We start from the raw sequence: 18345 nt of genomic DNA on the forward strand, positions 1-18345 counted from the left end.
AGAAAATTATTGTTAAATACTGTACATATTTCTGATTTATCAGTAACAGAAATATTTTTACTGCGAACTGTCTTTATATTGTCGACCTTGTGCTGCTGACCAGACACTTCCTTCACAACTGACCATACGGTTTTAATTTTATCCTGTGAATTAGCTATCCTATTTGCATACCACATACTCTTTGCCTTCCTGATAACATTTTAAGCACCTTACAATACTGTTCGTAATGGGCTAATGTAGCTTGATTGTGATTACTTCTAACATTTTGATATAATTCCCGCTTTGTTCTACATGATATCCTGATCCCACTAGTCAGCCACCCGGGCTGCCCATTACTGCTAGTACCCCATTTACAATGTTCTAATGGAAAGCAACTCTCAAAGAGCATGAGAAATGTGTTTAGGAAAGCACTGTATTTATCATCTATGTTATCGGCACTATAAACATCCTGCCACTCTTGTTCCTTGACAAGGTTTAAAAAACTCTATTGTGTTGGATTAACTTTCCTACAAAGTTTGTAATTAAATATGACATTGGTTTGAGTACAAAAGGCTTTTAGTGTTAAAATTTGTGCATCATGGTCTGGAAGGCCATTCACGCTTTTACTCAAAGAATGCCCATCTAGTAACGAAGAATTAATAAAAATATTGTCTATGGCTGTGCTACTGTTCCCCTGAACCCTAGGGGAAAAAAACACAATCTGCAACAGATCATACGAATTTAGGAGATCTGCCAACATCATTTTTCTTGCACCATCATATACAAAATTTATATTGAAGTCACCACATATATCTAGCTCCTGGTACTTCCTACAAAGTGAATCAAGAACCCTCTCTAGATTGAGCAGAAATGCTCTGAAGTCTGAGTTAGGGGACCTATAAACAACAGCAATTAGAAGTTTAGTTTCACTAAATTCAACTACTGGTGCACAATATTCAAATACCTGCTCAGTGCAGTGTCGTGATACATCTATGGACTCAAATGGAATACTGCTCTTTTTTTTTTTACGTAAAGAGCCACTCCCCCACCCCAGAAGGAACTCCTTGAGAAACAGCCAGCTAATCTGTAGCCTGGTAAAGGAAGACTCTGAATTGACAAATTATTTAAGTGGTGCTCCGATATACCAATAATTTCATCGTCAACATCTGTAAGCAGTTCACTAACTTTATCTCTACTACCTCTTATATTTTGATGAAATATGCTAATTCCTTCTCTACATGGAAACATTACATCCTCGGAAGGTGAGCCCTTAGTTAGAGGGACTTCCTTTAAGCAGGTGTACCTACCAGCTGACGTCAATCTAAAAAAGGTGCATGTCTAACACCAACTACTATAGGAATTTTTCCATGAGTGACACCACCACCACCACCACCACCACCACCACCACCACCACCACCACCACCACCCCCACACTGTCACCTATAAGCTTAGCCAGCATCCCCTTCCCATACCTATTGAGGTGCAGGCCATGCCTAGTGAAACCCGATCTACTGATAGACCCAACTGGCACCACTGACATGTGACCCATGCCCTCTGCCATCAGCACCCTCCCCAGCCCCATGTGAACGCTCCTAACAGCCGCATTAAGGTGAGGTCGATCATGACGCTGAAACAGTTGCACGAAATGCACATTAGTGCCACCAGTTTGAGTGGCTATCTTTACCAGGTCACCACCTACATCATAGTCCCCGTCCCTATCGAGACTGTTCCCTGCTCCACCCACTATCACTACCTGATCCTCCTTCATAAAATTCTTACGTAACTCCCCTATACTGTCAGTCACCTGAGCCAACCCTGCACTAGGCTTCACAATGCTGGTGACATGGTACTCACTCCCCAACACTTCCTGCAACTGCTGGCCCACACCTCTACCATGAGAACTACCTAGCACCAGAACCTTCTTTCTGCTAGGCTTTGGAACTAACCTAGGCCTCCTAATTGCTGAGGACTGCTGCATGTTCCCTACATCTACAGCTACACGAAGCTCCTCTCCACTCAACTCTGACAGTTGGTCAAATCTATTGCAGATACGCAAAGTATAACTGTCTGAATACCTCCTCTTCCTAGCTGCCTTCTTGGCAACTGCCAGTTTCCATTTCACCCTCCTCAACCTATCTAGTTCCTCCTTTGCGCATTGTAACTGCACTTGAAGGGCACAGATCTTACGCTCCTGCTCCTTTATCAACTTATTTCTGCAACAGATTCTGCATTCCCACGAGAGGATCTCACTAAAACGACCTCTGGCTTCCCCACTGCATCCCCCCCCCCTTCCCCAATAAAGTACTTTGAACAAATCCCACACCGTAACCCACTACTCACAAACCTACGACAGAGCCCACACTTCTCACTCATGGTAAAATTTTACAGTTACTGAGAAAACTATACGTCTATGTTACCAAAGTGCAGTTACACCAGAAGAACTATTTAACAACTAACAATAATGGTCTCTAAATTCTCTGCCTATTAAGAAAGCAACTACGCATATTAATACTACTACACCACAGCTAATACCAATACCAACAAAATTTCACAAAATTATTAGCTAAAACCAAAAAATTCAAACAGCCACTGGAACATTAAGCGGAGTTAAAACACTGAATGAAAATTTTACTGAAATATTTCACTAGAAACAGTAATAAATGTCAATTGAAAAGTAAAACACGAAATTTACTAAATGATTTCGACGCACAGAAAACTGAAGAACCAAAAGCGAGCGAACGATTACAAAAGTTTATCAAGTCGTTATTTCACTACAAACTCCACACAACACCTCTGGAAACTATTAAATTACTTATTAGTTTCCAATGACTAGCTACATTTTCACTTTGTTGAATGTCCTTCGGTAGTGCATCATGCCAGTGACACGGTGCACACATTCCAACAAATGTTTGTTGCTCCATTACTCTGTCTGAGTTACTACATTTGTCAGCAACATAAGTCACCTTTAGTCACAATTATTACATTTTATAGACAGTAAGATTGGTTATGTAACCTGTTGTATGCTTCTGGCATGTTTTGCAACTGTCATTTTTCACGAAATACAATATATCAAATGTGTACAACAATTCAATCATTCTGTGTTTCCACTGGATGTAGAAAAGGCTTGCTGCCTTTTAAGATGGAAATTGTGACAATCGTATTTCTGTAATGGAATCAGGTTGTACCTTGGACTTTGTATCAGCTTTTTTAAGAAGTACATGTACATATGTCTGACTTAAATAAATTATTGTTCATTACTACTAGTGTTTTATACATCCTACATTAACATAAATTATTAATAATTATATTATTTTAAGCATGCTGAGGACTACAATTCTCATGTCACAGTAATTTGTCTACATATTACAAAGAATTAAACTTGCTGTAGTCACCAGTAGTGAATTCTGATCTATCCCTGGAGTTACTAAGTGCAAATGTGAATTGTAGTGTCCCTTGTCCTGAAGTTTTTCTTTGTATCGTATACAACATTCCCTTTGTTTTACAGGATAGCTTGATTCCCGTAGTGAGTCACTGTCTCTTGCAGCCACTTAGGTAGACACTTAATGAAATTCTCTTGGGAAATACAGCTTCAAACAATGGAACAAATTAATCTAGAAATAGGTTAAATTTATTATTGACATTTTTAGCTTGATACATTGCCCCATTCCAACTGCTGCAAATGTCTGCTGAAGGTTGCAGATTTTCACTGTTGACTTGTATATAAGTCCTATTGATAAAACTAATGTTGTTTGCTGGGCTTACAGCATGCATTTTGAACAGCTGACCATCATGGTCAGGAAGACACCTAAAATTTCACTTACACATATGTTGCTAATTCTTTTTTATCTGTAGAGTATTGTCAATCAGGTTTGTGAAGTTCTTTGCAACTCTTGTGACGAAGTCAACAACTGCACTCTGGTCATTACATGCTCAAAATCTGCCATATTTTTTACAGGAAAGAAAATTTACATTACAATATCATAGCAAGATTATTTTTGTTTCTGAGAACAGATTAGTTTGCTTGGGGAATGTACTCAGCTTTCCTGAGGGAGCTCTATAAACAGCTAACACATAAACAAGCAGTGTATGAACATGGAATTAAATGCAACAATTCCCAAGCTGTTGAGCAATACAATTTTTATGTCCATAGGCTTAAATGTTAACTTTTATATATTAATATAATGGAAGGAAACATTCCACGTGGGAAAAATTATATATAAAAACAAAGATGAGGTGACTTACCGAACAAAAGCGCTGGCAGGTCGATAGACACACAAACAAACACAAACATACACATGTGTGGATGGATATGTGCGTGTGTGCGAGTGTATACCTGTCCTTTTTTCCCCCTAAGGTAAGTCTTTCCGCTCCCGGGATTGGAATGACTCCTTACCCTCTCCCTTAAAACCCACTTCCGTTCGTCTTCCCCTCTCCTTCCCTCTTTCCTGATGAGGCAACAGTTTGTTGCGAAAGCTTGAATTTTGTGTGTATGTTTGTGTTTGTTTGTGTGCCTATCGACCTGCCAGCGCTTTTGTTCGGTAAGTCACCTCATCTTTGCTTTTATATATTAACTTATACTAAACTTGCAAATGTGAACCTGCAAAATGAAACAATATTTCATTTAGGATACTTAAGGGAGATGAATTTAATATTATACACAGTGTTAGTGCAGAATTTTTCAAGTGAGTGCAAATAATAGTTGTCTGGTCCAGAAAGACTGAAGTTTATCACACTGTATTTTTCACAAATATACCCTGTTTTATCATGTATACTGCAAAACACACACACACACACACACACACACCACCTTTAGCTTCTGCTATATTGCGATAGATAAAGTTCTGTATTTTAACCATATGGCAAAGTACTCTCCTCTTTGCATAGTATCATTTGCCAAAATCTTATTTCCGTATCTCCAGCAGTTTACGAGATATGAGAGGCGTTACGAATATTTCATTCCCACACACCAGCAATCAAAAGTGAACTTGCTGCAGATGCTCAATTCTTTCGAGATTGGAGGCAGATATTGATCCCAAGTTTTACGAAAATTTCAAAATCTCTTGTGTATTTCATACTCAACAACAGAATGTATAATATGCACCAAACACAAATTCATAGCAAACCCTATTTTTGATTGCAACATTCTCAAATGTGATACTCATATGTTAAATACCACAATAGTTATGACCATTATCGAAATGATGGGCACTTCAGCATGAAGCTGGCATATAAAGCTAAAAGTATTTGAGAAATCAATTTTTTTTACAGAACAGATTCCGTAAAACCATTTGACAAAGATTGCAGGCCGTTCATCTCGATTCTTTCAGCTCAGTGCCACGTCAACCCTGGCCCACTTTGCACGACGTCATAAGAGCGCACAACAGCCTTCTCTCTAGGTGGTGCTGGTAAAGCCTACTGATTCACTAACTAATCCTAGCACCTGCCTGCCTGAGCTTGGTCCAGTTCAGCTTACTTTTAGTTGGTCCGACTTGTTCCATGATCAGACTTCTCCAACTGAAATGTTGCTCCAGCAAAATCTCTCGCAATTTTGACATTAATGTTAGTCTTAATGCACAGACATACAAGCATGTTTTTCATGTCCGCTTGCGCAGCAACTCACACTGACATTATAGAAACCCCAGTTTGTTGAATGGTGGTAGCCACACTACGTATTTTTGCATGTTGTGTGCCCACGAACTTCTGTATTCACACAACACAAATGCACTGGGGTGCATTCGTTCTGTGTTTTTCATGCTGGGTGCTTGCCACACGTGTGGGAAACGGGAAGAACAGCAGCTACTAATCAGTTACATATAAGGCACCGCAGTGTAGCGACCATTGATTTACCTATATTCTGTTGGTGTCCATTTCTTGCATTATTTATATTAGTCACTAACTGCAATGTTTCGTGTACTGTAATATGTTTAGTGAAAAATGAATTCTCTCCAGATGAGTCTGCATAATGTGTCACCATCGATTTGACAAGCCCACTGCAGGAGTCGCTTTAACAGTCGCTGGAAGAGTCTGTCTACAGGTGTTACGTATGATATATATGTGTGACCTTGCTGCTCGAGTTAGCGCACAGACTACACCACTCTCGCATTACTGTCATTGTAGCCATCTTGATGTATCCAGAACGAGATTTTCACTCTGCAGTGGAGAGTAGCTAAGCCATGTCTCCGCAATATCCTTTCTTTCAGGAGTGCTAGTTCTGCAAGGTTCGCAGGAGCGCTTCTGTAAAGTTTGGATGGTAGGAGGCGAGGTACTGGCAGAAGTAAAAGCTGTGAGGACGGGGCGTGAGTCGTGCTTGGGTAGCTCAGTTGGTATAGCACTTGCCCGCGAAAGGCAAAGGTCCCGAGTTCGAGCCTCGGTCCAGGACACAGTTTTAATCTGCCAGGAAGTTTCATCTTGATGTACTTTATAAAGTGTCAAAATGGAGTGTCTGGACAGTGGAGTAATGATTGTGAAAGTGCAGAAACATCTATGGCTGTACAACACATGGTACAAGGAGTGCAAAAACAGAGATTAAAAAAGAGAATCATGGCAAGCAGTTGTAGTGGCCACTGAAGGAGAAAAGTGGAATGCAATGGATGACAAGCAGAAATCAGATCTTGATGAGCACTGACTGTAAATATTTCATCAATACTTATACAGAGTGTAGACTGAAATGTGTTCATGAATAAAATGCCAATAAGACAGTTTTTCCATCTTCATTACAGGATGTTACCGTAACTTTTGTACTATGGTGCAGACTCTTGAGTGGAAACCAAGTAAACAGCAAAATGATTGATGTAGTTTTGCCACTATTACTTACTTTTGTCCCATGTGCAGGAATACTTTCTGTCTGCATGTTGATGTATCATCAAACATTGTAGCCATCATGTTGTCTCTCAAAATTGTCAAGTGCACAGCACACTAGTAATAAAAGCATCTGCCACACCCACATTAACATCAACTACACAATGGAAAATTCTCCATTTATTATATAAAGTGCCAAATGCACTTTCTAAATAATGCTGTGCTTGTGACAGCCTGTAGTTAAAGACCGGTGTTTCATATATTCCTCTTTTAGCATCTGCCATCTGAAGGTTGGTTGGTCGATTTAGGGGGAGGGGACCAAACAGCGAGGTCATCAGTCCCATCAGATTAGCCAATGATGGAAAAGGAAGTTGGACGTGGCCTTTCAAAGGAAACATCGGTATTTGCCTGGAGTGATTTAGGGAAATCACGGAAAATCTAAATCGGGATGGCCAGACATGGGTTTGGACAGCTGTCCTCCTCAATGCAAGTCCAGTGTGCTAACAACTGCGCCACCTTGCTTGGTCCATCAGAATGTGCATGTGTGTGTAGTAATGCCAGCAATTGTGCATAGGCTTAGAAGAAACTCGAAATGTAGAGAATGCACTGCATTCCCAGTTTCCAGAGACCTGTAAAATTTGATTTGATCCATTAAAAATGGTTGGTGAATGGCTGCAGATTTTCTTCAATATTAAAAAATTGATCATTAATTAAAAATTGCAAGTGTTTTTCTAAATTCATCAATGCCAGTAGACAACTATGGCAGCGCACAAGGCAAGGAAGAGGTTCTTATGCAATGAAATTCCTCTCATAGTTGATAACAACAATAAGTGCGCACAGTAAATGTTACCGCAGCTTGCACCAATGCGCTACTGATGGATTTTCCCTGGCCTTTACACTGTGCGGGAGAAGTGCATGTGTGATCTACACTGACAGAGCAACATGTGTTGCATGAATTCCCACACAAATGCACATGATAGACATGCTCTTGAGGCTGTAGCCTTACGCATACCCGGTTTTGAGCTCTATAGTCAAGTACGGAATCAATAGTAATTTAAAATGTATGGAAATGGCTTTTGCACGTTTTTGCAAGTAACAAATTTTTATGTTGCAGCACATCTGTACAAATACAAAAAATAAAAATTGTTTCGAAAATCAAATAAGTTGTTTCACTGATGAAACTGTGATTTATCACCTTTATGAGGTCAGAGCTCCACAGTGAGGGTGGGAGGGGGGGGGGGGGGCGGCAAGTGAGAGGCTGGAGGCAGCAAGCACATTTCTCCCCATTATTCTCTTTTTCAACTTGCCTATGCTGTATATTCTAGATGATTACTTTAATGTGTTGATTTAGTGTACTGTAACAAAATGTCGTCTATTCCTTTGAAGTATGCTATTTTGAAATTTTCTTTAATGATGAAGGGAGCAGACAAGAAGAGAAGTAAAAAGACTGAATGAGTTGGAGGAATGGAAGGTTGTATGGTGCTCGAGTGGGTGCAGGGAAGGGGATAGGCGGGTAAAGGACAGGAATTAATGAAGAGGTGAGCAGGATTAAGAGAACGTATACATTGCAAGGATAGTTCCCATCTGTGCATTTCCGAAAATCTGGTGGTGTTAGGAAGGACCCAGGGGATGCAGACTGAAGCACTCACTGAAGTGAAAAACGTTGTGTTGGGCACCATGGTCAGCAGCTGGATCGTCCAGCTGCCTCTTGGCGACTGTTTGTCAGTTGCCATTTGGACAGAAAGCTTGTTGGTTGTCATGCCCACATAGAATGTGGTACAGTGGTTGCAGCTTAACTTTTAGATCACGTAATTGCCTTCACAGGCCTTTGACGCAATAGGTGATGCTTGTGACCAGACTGGAGTAGGTGGTGGTGGGAGGATGTATGGTACAGGTCTTGCAAGTAGGTCTATTACAGAGATAAGAGCAATGAGACAAGGGGTAGGGAGCAGTATGTATAAATTATTCTACAAGTTACAATCAAAACACACGAATAAATTTCAATCCATGGGAAAAAATACTCTTTCTGTTCAGAATTTAATAATTATTTACTAAACTTACCATTGCAAATCTCATCCAGGCTCGATGAACTTACACTTTTAACGTGCCTCAAACCAGCATCAACAATGCCAAAGCTCAAAATTGGGTATGAAAGAAACATTTCTGAAGCTGAAGAAATATATGCGACACTGTCCAGCTTGTCTTTACTTATTTGGAAAATATACAATACCTGGGAACAAATAACTGTATTAGTAAAATAGATGGCAAACAACCATTTAGCAGTTATAGGGACTAGTTACCAATTAGATGGAAACTTACTGACATTATTCAATACAATACATTTAGGATGCTTTCCGAATGTTGCACTGTTGAACTAAAGAACTACCTTTGTTCCCTGTTGAATGAACTATTCTGATCAATAAAATGTAAATATGCCTTGGAACATTGTCAGGGTTATGATGGTGCAACATCCAACAGAATTAAAAGGAAGAGACTTCAAAACAAATTGCTCTAGTTTTAACTGGGCTGATGTTGCATCTACTCTTCATATCTGATTTTGACAATACTGGGTGTTGGTTTTCAGTAATAGTGACAGAAAAAGGGAAACTTACAATGAACAACACTTCAAGATATCACACTGCAAAATCTGATACAAAAGAAAAATCATGTCTGCTGCTCTCAATATGCTTGCCCAACAACAAAACTAGGCACATTTGGAGACTGCCAGCAACATTCATTTTGCATAAGATGTTCTAAAGTTTGCACTATAAAGAATGAGCAAATGCAGCATGTTGATTGATTTGTGTTAAATACATTATGAAATTCTGTGACATTCTTTATTGTTTAGCCCTCCCATTTGGGATGACATCTCCATTGTGCCTAGTACCTAAAACCCACACAGGCTAAACTGTAACCGATTCCATCCGAGCTGCTGGAGCTAGAGTTCATTGGCCATGTTTGCGTGAGAGGGGTGCGTGTGCACGTTTTTCCTTTTCTGACGAATGCTTTGGCTGATAGCTAAATGTGTGACTGTCTTTTCACTGTGCCTGTCTGCAATGCAACATGTCATCTTTATGGTGAGTAGCAATCTAAATTACAAATACAATAAACAGGGTGTATACGCGGACAAGGAGAAAAAATTCCCGGACTTTTCCCATATCTCCCGGTTAAAAACACATTTTCTCCCGGGTGAAAATACGCTTTTGCCATGTTAAGTGACATTGTACTTTCCCTCGAAACTGCAAAACTTATCCTTAGATAGGATATGGTTTTATACAGCAGTGTAGAATTTCCCAGCACTTTAGAAAACGACACTCAGGGGGAGAAAACACGTTTTGGAAAGATCTTTGATGTGCAGCAACACGTACGCTGCATATTTTCATATTACGAAAGTATAAATTCTAATTCCACCAACAGGAAAAGTAAATGGTTTAAGTTAATATACATAGTGTTGCTAGAAGAAAAGAAAAGCTTTCGCATATAATATTTGTTTCTAAGATTAATAAGCTACAAGAGAAGCTAAGCTTTCACTTATGTTGATCTGTTTAGCGCATGTTACACTTTAAGATACATCACACAAATACGCCAGCAAAATTTTTAATACCGACATAAATCTCTAATCTTCTGGGATCGAAATTCTTCTAAATGGCACACATATCCATCAACACATATACAGACACAAGCAGACATATTTAAAGGTCTTTAAATATGTGTGTGTGTGTGTGTGTGTGTGTGTGTGTGTGTGTGTGTGTGTGTGTGTGTGTGTGTGTGCGCGCGCGAGCGAGTGTATACCCGTCCTTTTTCCCCCCTAAGGTAAGTCTTTCCGCTCTCGGGATTGGAATGACTCCTTACCCTCTCCCTTAAAACCCACATCCTTTCGTCTTTCCCTCTCCTTCCCTCTTTCCTGATGAGGCAACAGTTTGTTGCGAAAGCTTGAATTTTGTGTGTATGTTTGTGTGTCTATCGACGTGCCAGCGCTTTCGTTTGGTAAGTCACATCATCTTTGTTTTTTATATATATATATATACTTTTCAAAAATAAGTTCGTTTTGTAGTGCACATCTTTCTGAAGAGTCTGATACATAAAAGATATATCTTCGAGAAAATGTAAGACACGTTATTTGGTCTTAAGCATGCCGTGAGGTGCCACGCATCTTCAAACAACATTGTTATACTGCATGTCACTGTATTTCGCTCTGTGGAACTCAAACATGCATATTTTTTAGTGGATGCCATCAAACTATTTCAAGACAGTAGTACCGTATTTACTCGAATCGAAGCCGCACTTTTTTTCCGGCTTTTGTAATCCAAAAAACCGCCTGCGGCTTAGAATCGAGTGCAAAGTAAGCGGAAGTTCTGAAAAATGTTGGTAGGTGCCGCCACAACTAAGTTCTGCCATCGAATATATGTAGCGCTACACAAAGATACATATTGGCGCCAAAATCTCTGAGTCAGTAAATAAATTAAAAAAAAAGTGGAAGATGAGCTTTTTTTCTCCGCTCCGAGTTTCGACCACTGCATTTTCATACATTATCCGATGAAGTAAATACAAATTCCGTATTGTTCATCTTTGAATGTAGCAGCATTTCAATGTACTACAAAAATCCAACTGGCAAGACTGTTTGGGATGTTTGTCAGTATGGCCACCTCTACGTTCTGAATTTTTTCCTACCTGTGAGATGATTGCTAATAGGAACTTTTATGTATTGTGAATCACATGCAGTATTCTCTTCACCATAAGAATAATACGAATATAAACATTTTGCCATGTATTGTTTCGTGTTTGCTGCTATCTCATTTAAATCCTGTCTGCCTAATAAACTACGAAACTAGAGTTAGACAACAGCAAACGCGGAAGAATATACATATCGTGTCATGCTTATTTTCGTATTATTCTTATGCATAATAGTGGTACAATCAGAAATGAAGCACGGCAATTGACTACAGTTTTAAATCTAAGATGACTCTGATTTCTGTGCAGAATGTAATGTACTAAAGAGGCGTCTGCAAAGATTTTCAAACGGAGAAAAATTTTCGCTAAACTCTCGTTCAAAACAATTTCTATCATACGCAGTCTATTATTTGCTTCTTGATGATTATCGAAGAAAGCAGCAGTGTAAGTAACAACAAATAGCAGTCTCTTGCTATTGTTTTGCTAATGAGAAAATTCCTCTCTTTTGTTTTTTAATTGAAAGCAGCGGTAGTGCGCACAAACGTTAGCCATGCCAAGAGTGGCGACAGGTCGTAAACACTCATTATCAGAATGCGACAAACAATGCACGACACAGCACAGTAATGAATTTTCAGCTTAGACTGATGTAAACACCTATAACAAAGAGAACAGCACTTATCAGATCAAAGAAAAATAAGCAATCGATTCAAACCAGAGGAAGCACGTGAAAAAGGAAGGGTACCCGTATAAATACAGACGGAGGGCCTGACGCATAGCGATGGCTACCTGGTAAAGCTTAACTGCTAAGCTAACGACTCGAACCAAACTACTGTAGCTGTATTGTCATTCATTCGACCTAATTTGTGTCTCATATTACAATGGACCAACTTTGTTTAGATTTGGTGGTGCGGCCTAAAACTTTTCACTCCCCTTGAATTTCGAGTCTCATTTTTCAGGTGCGGCTTAGAATCGAGTGCGGCTTAGCTTCGAGTAAATACGGTAATTAAAATGTCATGTAACACCTCTCCTGCTCCCAGTCGGCCGGTTTGACATCCTCCTCCCCCCCCCCCTTTCTTTTTTGTAAAAAGCCCCTCACAATTAATGCTGGATAGGATTATTTGTAACCAGGAGAACAAGAACTCTTCAGAAAAAGTGGACTCTTTATTGCCTATTAGCTAATAACTTGCTCTTCTGTGCAACATAAAATTAAATATAGGAACCCAAAACCAGTAAAGACAAGAGACAGGCAAGACAGTACACATTTCTTCAATCCTTAGGTCCTAGCGATTTTTCTCTCTAATCTTGCTACAGTTTTACATGGCATGCTTTCCTTTCTGCGAAAGTACTATTACCTTATCAATTTTTGTTAAACATTTTGCTACATGAAAAATAGAAATGTCATTGTCTAATACTGAAAAAGCTGTTAATACAAATAGTACCCAAGATTAGTGTGGTTTCTCGATCTGATTACATCTATTTTGTCACTGTGTGCTTTCTAATATTTCAGCAATTTTAACACACACCAAATATGCGAGACTGTTTTGGCAATAATGATCATTTTTATAATATGACAGAATATAATTCACGAAGTACCAATACGAAATATCTATTTGGCCTACTACAAGCAAAAAGCTTTATGTTAGGAAATAGTTTCACATTTCATTCATACGCTCCAGTTTCTCATGCACGAGACCAAGAAGTAGTAGAACAAAATTTCTGTATAAATTTGGAATCGTCATATTCTTCCATAATTTGTGTGACGTCCCCGTTTCTTCTCCTTCCCCATTCTAACAAACAGTCTTGTCATCACTAATTCTGTAACTATTCCTACCACTGTCAAAACTCCTCCTCCAGTTAACTTCACTAACCCTGCCACAATCACCGGTTTAGTTATCCAGCGATTATTCTCCAGTTATGCGTTATTACTTGTTCGTACAATGCGTTTTCTGCACTGCTCCCGGAATGGAACTTAAGCGGCTGCTAGCCAGTGTCTACAACTGGCCCTGTCTCACGTAGCAATCTGGCCAAAAAATTTCACTTTCTTGGATACACCGAGAAGATAATAGGTAATAGGTTAGTCGTTTATTTCCACTCAGGTAGTCTGTATCTATGGATTTCGCTAGTAATTATAACAACGCTGAACATTCGCAAACTGAATCAACCACATAAACAAGCAGCACTTGGCATTCGCCGGTTCGGCTTTATTCTACTCGGCTCGTATAGCCCGGTCCCGTTTTGTCTGCAGGAAAGTTTATTTCTAGATGTGACGAGGATTCCCCTGGCAGAGACATTATATACACTATGCACGCTTTCAAAAATCAACTTATAATTCATTCAGAAATCAACTTAGAATGTGTTCAAAAACCAGTAGTGGTGTGTTTCAAAATCATATGAATAATCGATAGACCGACATGCGCTGGATGCTAGGTGCTTTGTGAAACAAGGTTTTTTTTCCTCAAGAATATGAATTTGCCCCCTCCCCCGAAATTGCCGCCCGGTTCAGATACCCCGGTTTGCCCTCACTCCCCACTAGATCCGGGCCTGCTGCACACGCGTGAATCTGGCAGCTTGGGCACGTCAGTAAAATTTTTCCGGGTACCATGTGGCTGGTTGCTGCTACTGCTGCTTACACAGCCAACAGCCACATTTCTGTAGCCAGAAGTGGGTGAAGCACTCATATGCAACTCAACTGCGCGTGTGCATGAGCCCACTCGTAACTGATTAAATGAGTCTAATGTAAACAGTTGTGACGTCACGCTCATTGAAAGCAATTTGTTGTTATGAAGCATTGCATAGTCTTCCAAAAGCGTTTGACACATTTTGCTGTTGGCAGACACTTGTACGAGCATTGTGTTATTTTATATGGCACATTTCCTTTGCAATTTAAGTTTTATTTTAGTTTTTTTCTCTCATTCATGTTTTAATGCTGCAGTATTATTCTGCAGTAGCGCGATACAGAAATATCCTTTGTTAGAGTAACGGATCTTACCAGTCAAAATTACAAAAATTTAACTGAAAACTAAAACAATGAAAAATTCCCAGATTTTTCCCGGTTGAAAAAATTCCTGGGTTTTTCCTGGATGTCCCGGGTCGTATACACCCTGCATAAAACATCTTTTAAATGAACTTCTCGGACCCCAAATATTTGTTCTTTACATGGAGAAATTTCTTAAATAATAATGTTGAATACGGATTATGTCAAATGTGGCTTCAAATCTGGAATAGTAATTTGATTTATATGCCACACCAAACATGGTTAACCACATGGAACTAGAGGAAACAGCTTTTGCCAGGATTGTAACAACTGTTATTATATCTTTTAATATTTTACAATGTTTCCATATTAGTATGTTTTTATTTTAGAAGCTTCAAAATAACAAATGTCTAAATTAGCTGACTGCACATACAGACCACATTTTCCTTTACGGTGAATTGTTTAAATCCATAAGAAAGAGACCAGGTAAGACCTGAAGAATTACAAGCCCATTCATCTTTTGTCACTGGTATATAAATTTTTTACAAAAATCCTTGCTCTTGGTCTTTAACCAGGCAAATGACCAAGCTGATTCAGAAATGGGTGTAGAAAAATGGACCATCAACAGTTTCATAACAAAGTTAAAGGCAGAAGCAACAAATGTCATCTACTGCTTTCACTGGTGTTAATAGACTACGAGAAAGCACTGGACTGTCAAATAAAATCTATGCTGGCAGAACTTGATAAGGAATAGCACCTACTTACATTGCTGTTTTGAAGAAACAACAAAGCTACAGTTTCCATTCGATTACAATGATTTTCTATAGCTTTGTTTGTTGTCTTGAAATCAAGAAACTGGTTTGAAGAAAACTACATAAACAGATCTATTCTGGACAGTTTTCAATTTGCAGATGCAATTTTTTTCCTCTGGATCCAGAATACAAAGGGTTATGGAAATTTTTTGCAATGCGACACAACAATAAATCACAAGAGCCCGATTGTTGCTGTCTTCTGAGACTACTTCATACTGGCATTGTAGCCACTGTGCCAAGTCTGTGGGCAAAGTCATTCACTAGCAGGGCTAGTTTGAAGTGCTTGTTATGCCACTGTAATCATGTCTTGAAATTCAGGCAGTTTTGTGGTACAGCTTTCCACATGGTTCAAACATAGACCAGTGCATTGAAGAAACGACTCTTGCACTTGATGTGTGTCCACATCATAAAACTATATTCAGGTGGTACAGAGAATTCCAAGGAGGAAATCTGGCTCTGGAGGATGCTGAGAGGATGGGGAAGTCATGATCATCAGTTATGGAAGAAAACATTGAGCCTTAGGGCTAAATGCACCAGCAATTCATTCGAGTCTGCATGATCGGTTGCAAGTAAAGAAACTTTGTCATCTCTGGGTGCTGAATAGACTGATGGAAGAGCAGTTAACATGATGCGTGACTTGGTGCTTGGAGATGTTAAAGAAGGTTTCTAAGGGACAATCTCAGTATGTGAACAACATTGTGACAGGTGATGAAACTTGGCTGTACTATGAGGGTAATCCCAAAAGTAAGGTCTTCTATTTTTTTATAAGTACAGAACTCTGTGTGGCAGTTGGTCAAGCTGTTATGAAGAGAGTTTCTAGTGTTGTGTGTAAACATGCACACGCCATGCTGAGGCGCTCAGTCCTGGCTTGGCAACCGTTGAGAATGGAGATCCGGTTGGATGTTACCGCCAAGTGCGAATTGTGCACAGTTATTCGGTTTTTGAACGCAAAGGGCACTGTGCTATTTGAGATCCATCACCGTCTGACATGTGAATGGTGAGTTGTGCATGGATGTCAAAAATGTTCGTAAGTGGTGTAGAGAGTTTGCAGCTGGTCGGACTGAAATTCACAACGAACAAAGAAGTGGGAGACTGTCAATTTCTGAGGAGACAGTGTTGATGGTTGAGCAAAGCATGTGTGAAGATCGACAGATCACCCTGGATGATCTCTGCACGTTGGTTCCTGAGGTTTCCCAAAGCACTGCTCACAGAATGTTAACAGAAACACTGAACTCCCGGAAGGTGAGCGCAAGATGGGTGCCACGTATGCTGACTGAGGGCCACATACGGCAACGAGTTGATGCTTCCTGCGCATTTCTTCACCACCTTGCAGCCGAACAGGACAACTTTCAGGACTAAATTGTCATGGGTGACGAAACCTGGGCATACCACTTTACACCTGAGACCAAGCAACAATCACGCCAGTGGCGGCATCCTTCTTCGCCAATGCCATGGTAATTCAAACAAACACAGTCTGCCGGTAAAGTCATGACAACTGTTTTTTGGGATCAGAAAGGGGTACAGTTTGTCGACTTTATGCCCACTGGGACCACAATTAACATCGACAGGTATTGAGAGACCGAAAAAACTCAAACGGGCAATTCAGAACTGGAGAAGAGGAATGTTGAGCAAGGGCGTACACATTCTCCATGACAACGCTCGCCCACACATCGCTCGGCAAACCGTTGCTCTCCTGCAACAGTTTCTGTGGAACATAATCACTCACCCACCCTAAAGTCCTGACTTGGCACCCAGTGACTATTACCTGTTCCCTAGTTTAAAAGAACACTTGGCCGGAAAGCGATTCAGCTCCGACTATGAGGTGAAAGAAGAGGTTCCGACTATGAGGTGAAAGAAGAGGTTCATAACTTTCTGAACATCATCATGGCAACAAGCCAGTATGACATGGGCATTCAAAAACTGCCATAGCGTCTACAAAAATGCATTGACAGAAATGGTGATTATGTCGAAAAATAGCTAAATGTTCAAGCTGTAAACTGATGTAAACCATTGTAGAAATAAACAGGTCTATGTACTTATAAGAAATAGGAGACCTTACTTTTGGAATTACCCTTATATTATGATGTGTCAACTAAGACTCAAAATGAAGTTAGGGTCTTTGAAGATGATGACACACCCATAGCTGTCAGAAAATCCTGATCAGTAAAGAAGAAAATGATAGCCTTTTTTTTTCAGATGGAGTGGAATTGGTAGCATGTTGTTTTGGACACACAGAAGACAGTCACAGCTACGTGGTACACTGAGCAGCGCCTGCCCCAAGTCATCCAATCTTTGAAGAATCTGCAGCCGAATCCAAGAATGGACACTTTATTCCTCCATCAAGACAACACTCCAGCTCACCATGTCAAAGCATGCACCGAATATTTACGGGGTGCAGAACCGAAACGTCTTCAGCAGCCTCCTTACAGTCCAGACATTGTTCATTGTGACTTTGCACTGTTCCCACATGTGAAAATGAAGCTGAAAGGAGTGCAGTTTTCGAGTGATGAGGACTTCCTAAGTTCTTGGGACGTCAAGTGTGCCATATTCTCTTCAGAAACTTGGGAGAACTGGTTTAGGGACTGATTTTGGAGGATGGAGAAGTGTATTCAATGTGGCGGAAATTACTTCAAAAAAAATTAAATAAACAAAGCTGTATCACGAAACTTTCCTAGAACCCTTTGTAACTCCAGCAAATTACTGAGGAACAGAACTGAGCCAGTATGACGGTAAGCCTGAAGATTAATTACAGTAAGACCAAAATAATACAGTCAGTATGCTGATGGGAAAACAGTAAAGACTGTTGAATTTGTGTACTTAGGACATTGCAAGGGCAGGGGGTGGGGAGTGAAAGATTACAGTAGCACGAATCAAACCACAGACAACGAATTGCCAATCTGTGCACTTTATCACTGCACCATGGCACCCACATGCCAATTACTTCTCAAAAATTCCTCATCCTCTATGCGTAAACAGATTGTGTTTCACTGTATCATTATGATAGGTGTGAGTTAATATTGTTGTGATATTAGCTTTATCTAATGCACTAAGATCAAGTATGTTGTTTATGTGTTTATGATTTCTCCTATGTTAATTTATTAACTCTTTCGA

At 39.9% G+C, this 18345-nt stretch overlaps 1 protein-coding gene across 3 annotated transcripts in view; it reads right to left on the minus strand.

Moving 5' to 3' along the window:
* LOC124595620 (enhancer of mRNA-decapping protein 4) overlaps nucleotides 1-18345 on the minus strand; it is a 155943-nt gene that overhangs the window by 53649 nt on the left and 83949 nt on the right. For all 3 annotated transcript variants that reach the window (XM_047134440.1, XM_047134441.1, XM_047134442.1), the window contains exon 8: nucleotides 8839-9007. In XM_047134440.1, coding sequence (XP_046990396.1) covers nucleotides 8839-9007 — 169 coding nt within the window. The remainder of the gene's footprint in view (nucleotides 1-8838; nucleotides 9008-18345) is intronic.

Source organism: Schistocerca americana, chromosome 2 (genome assembly GCF_021461395.2).
Source record: "Schistocerca americana isolate TAMUIC-IGC-003095 chromosome 2, iqSchAmer2.1, whole genome shotgun sequence".
NCBI classification, from domain to species: domain Eukaryota; kingdom Metazoa; phylum Arthropoda; class Insecta; order Orthoptera; family Acrididae; genus Schistocerca; species Schistocerca americana.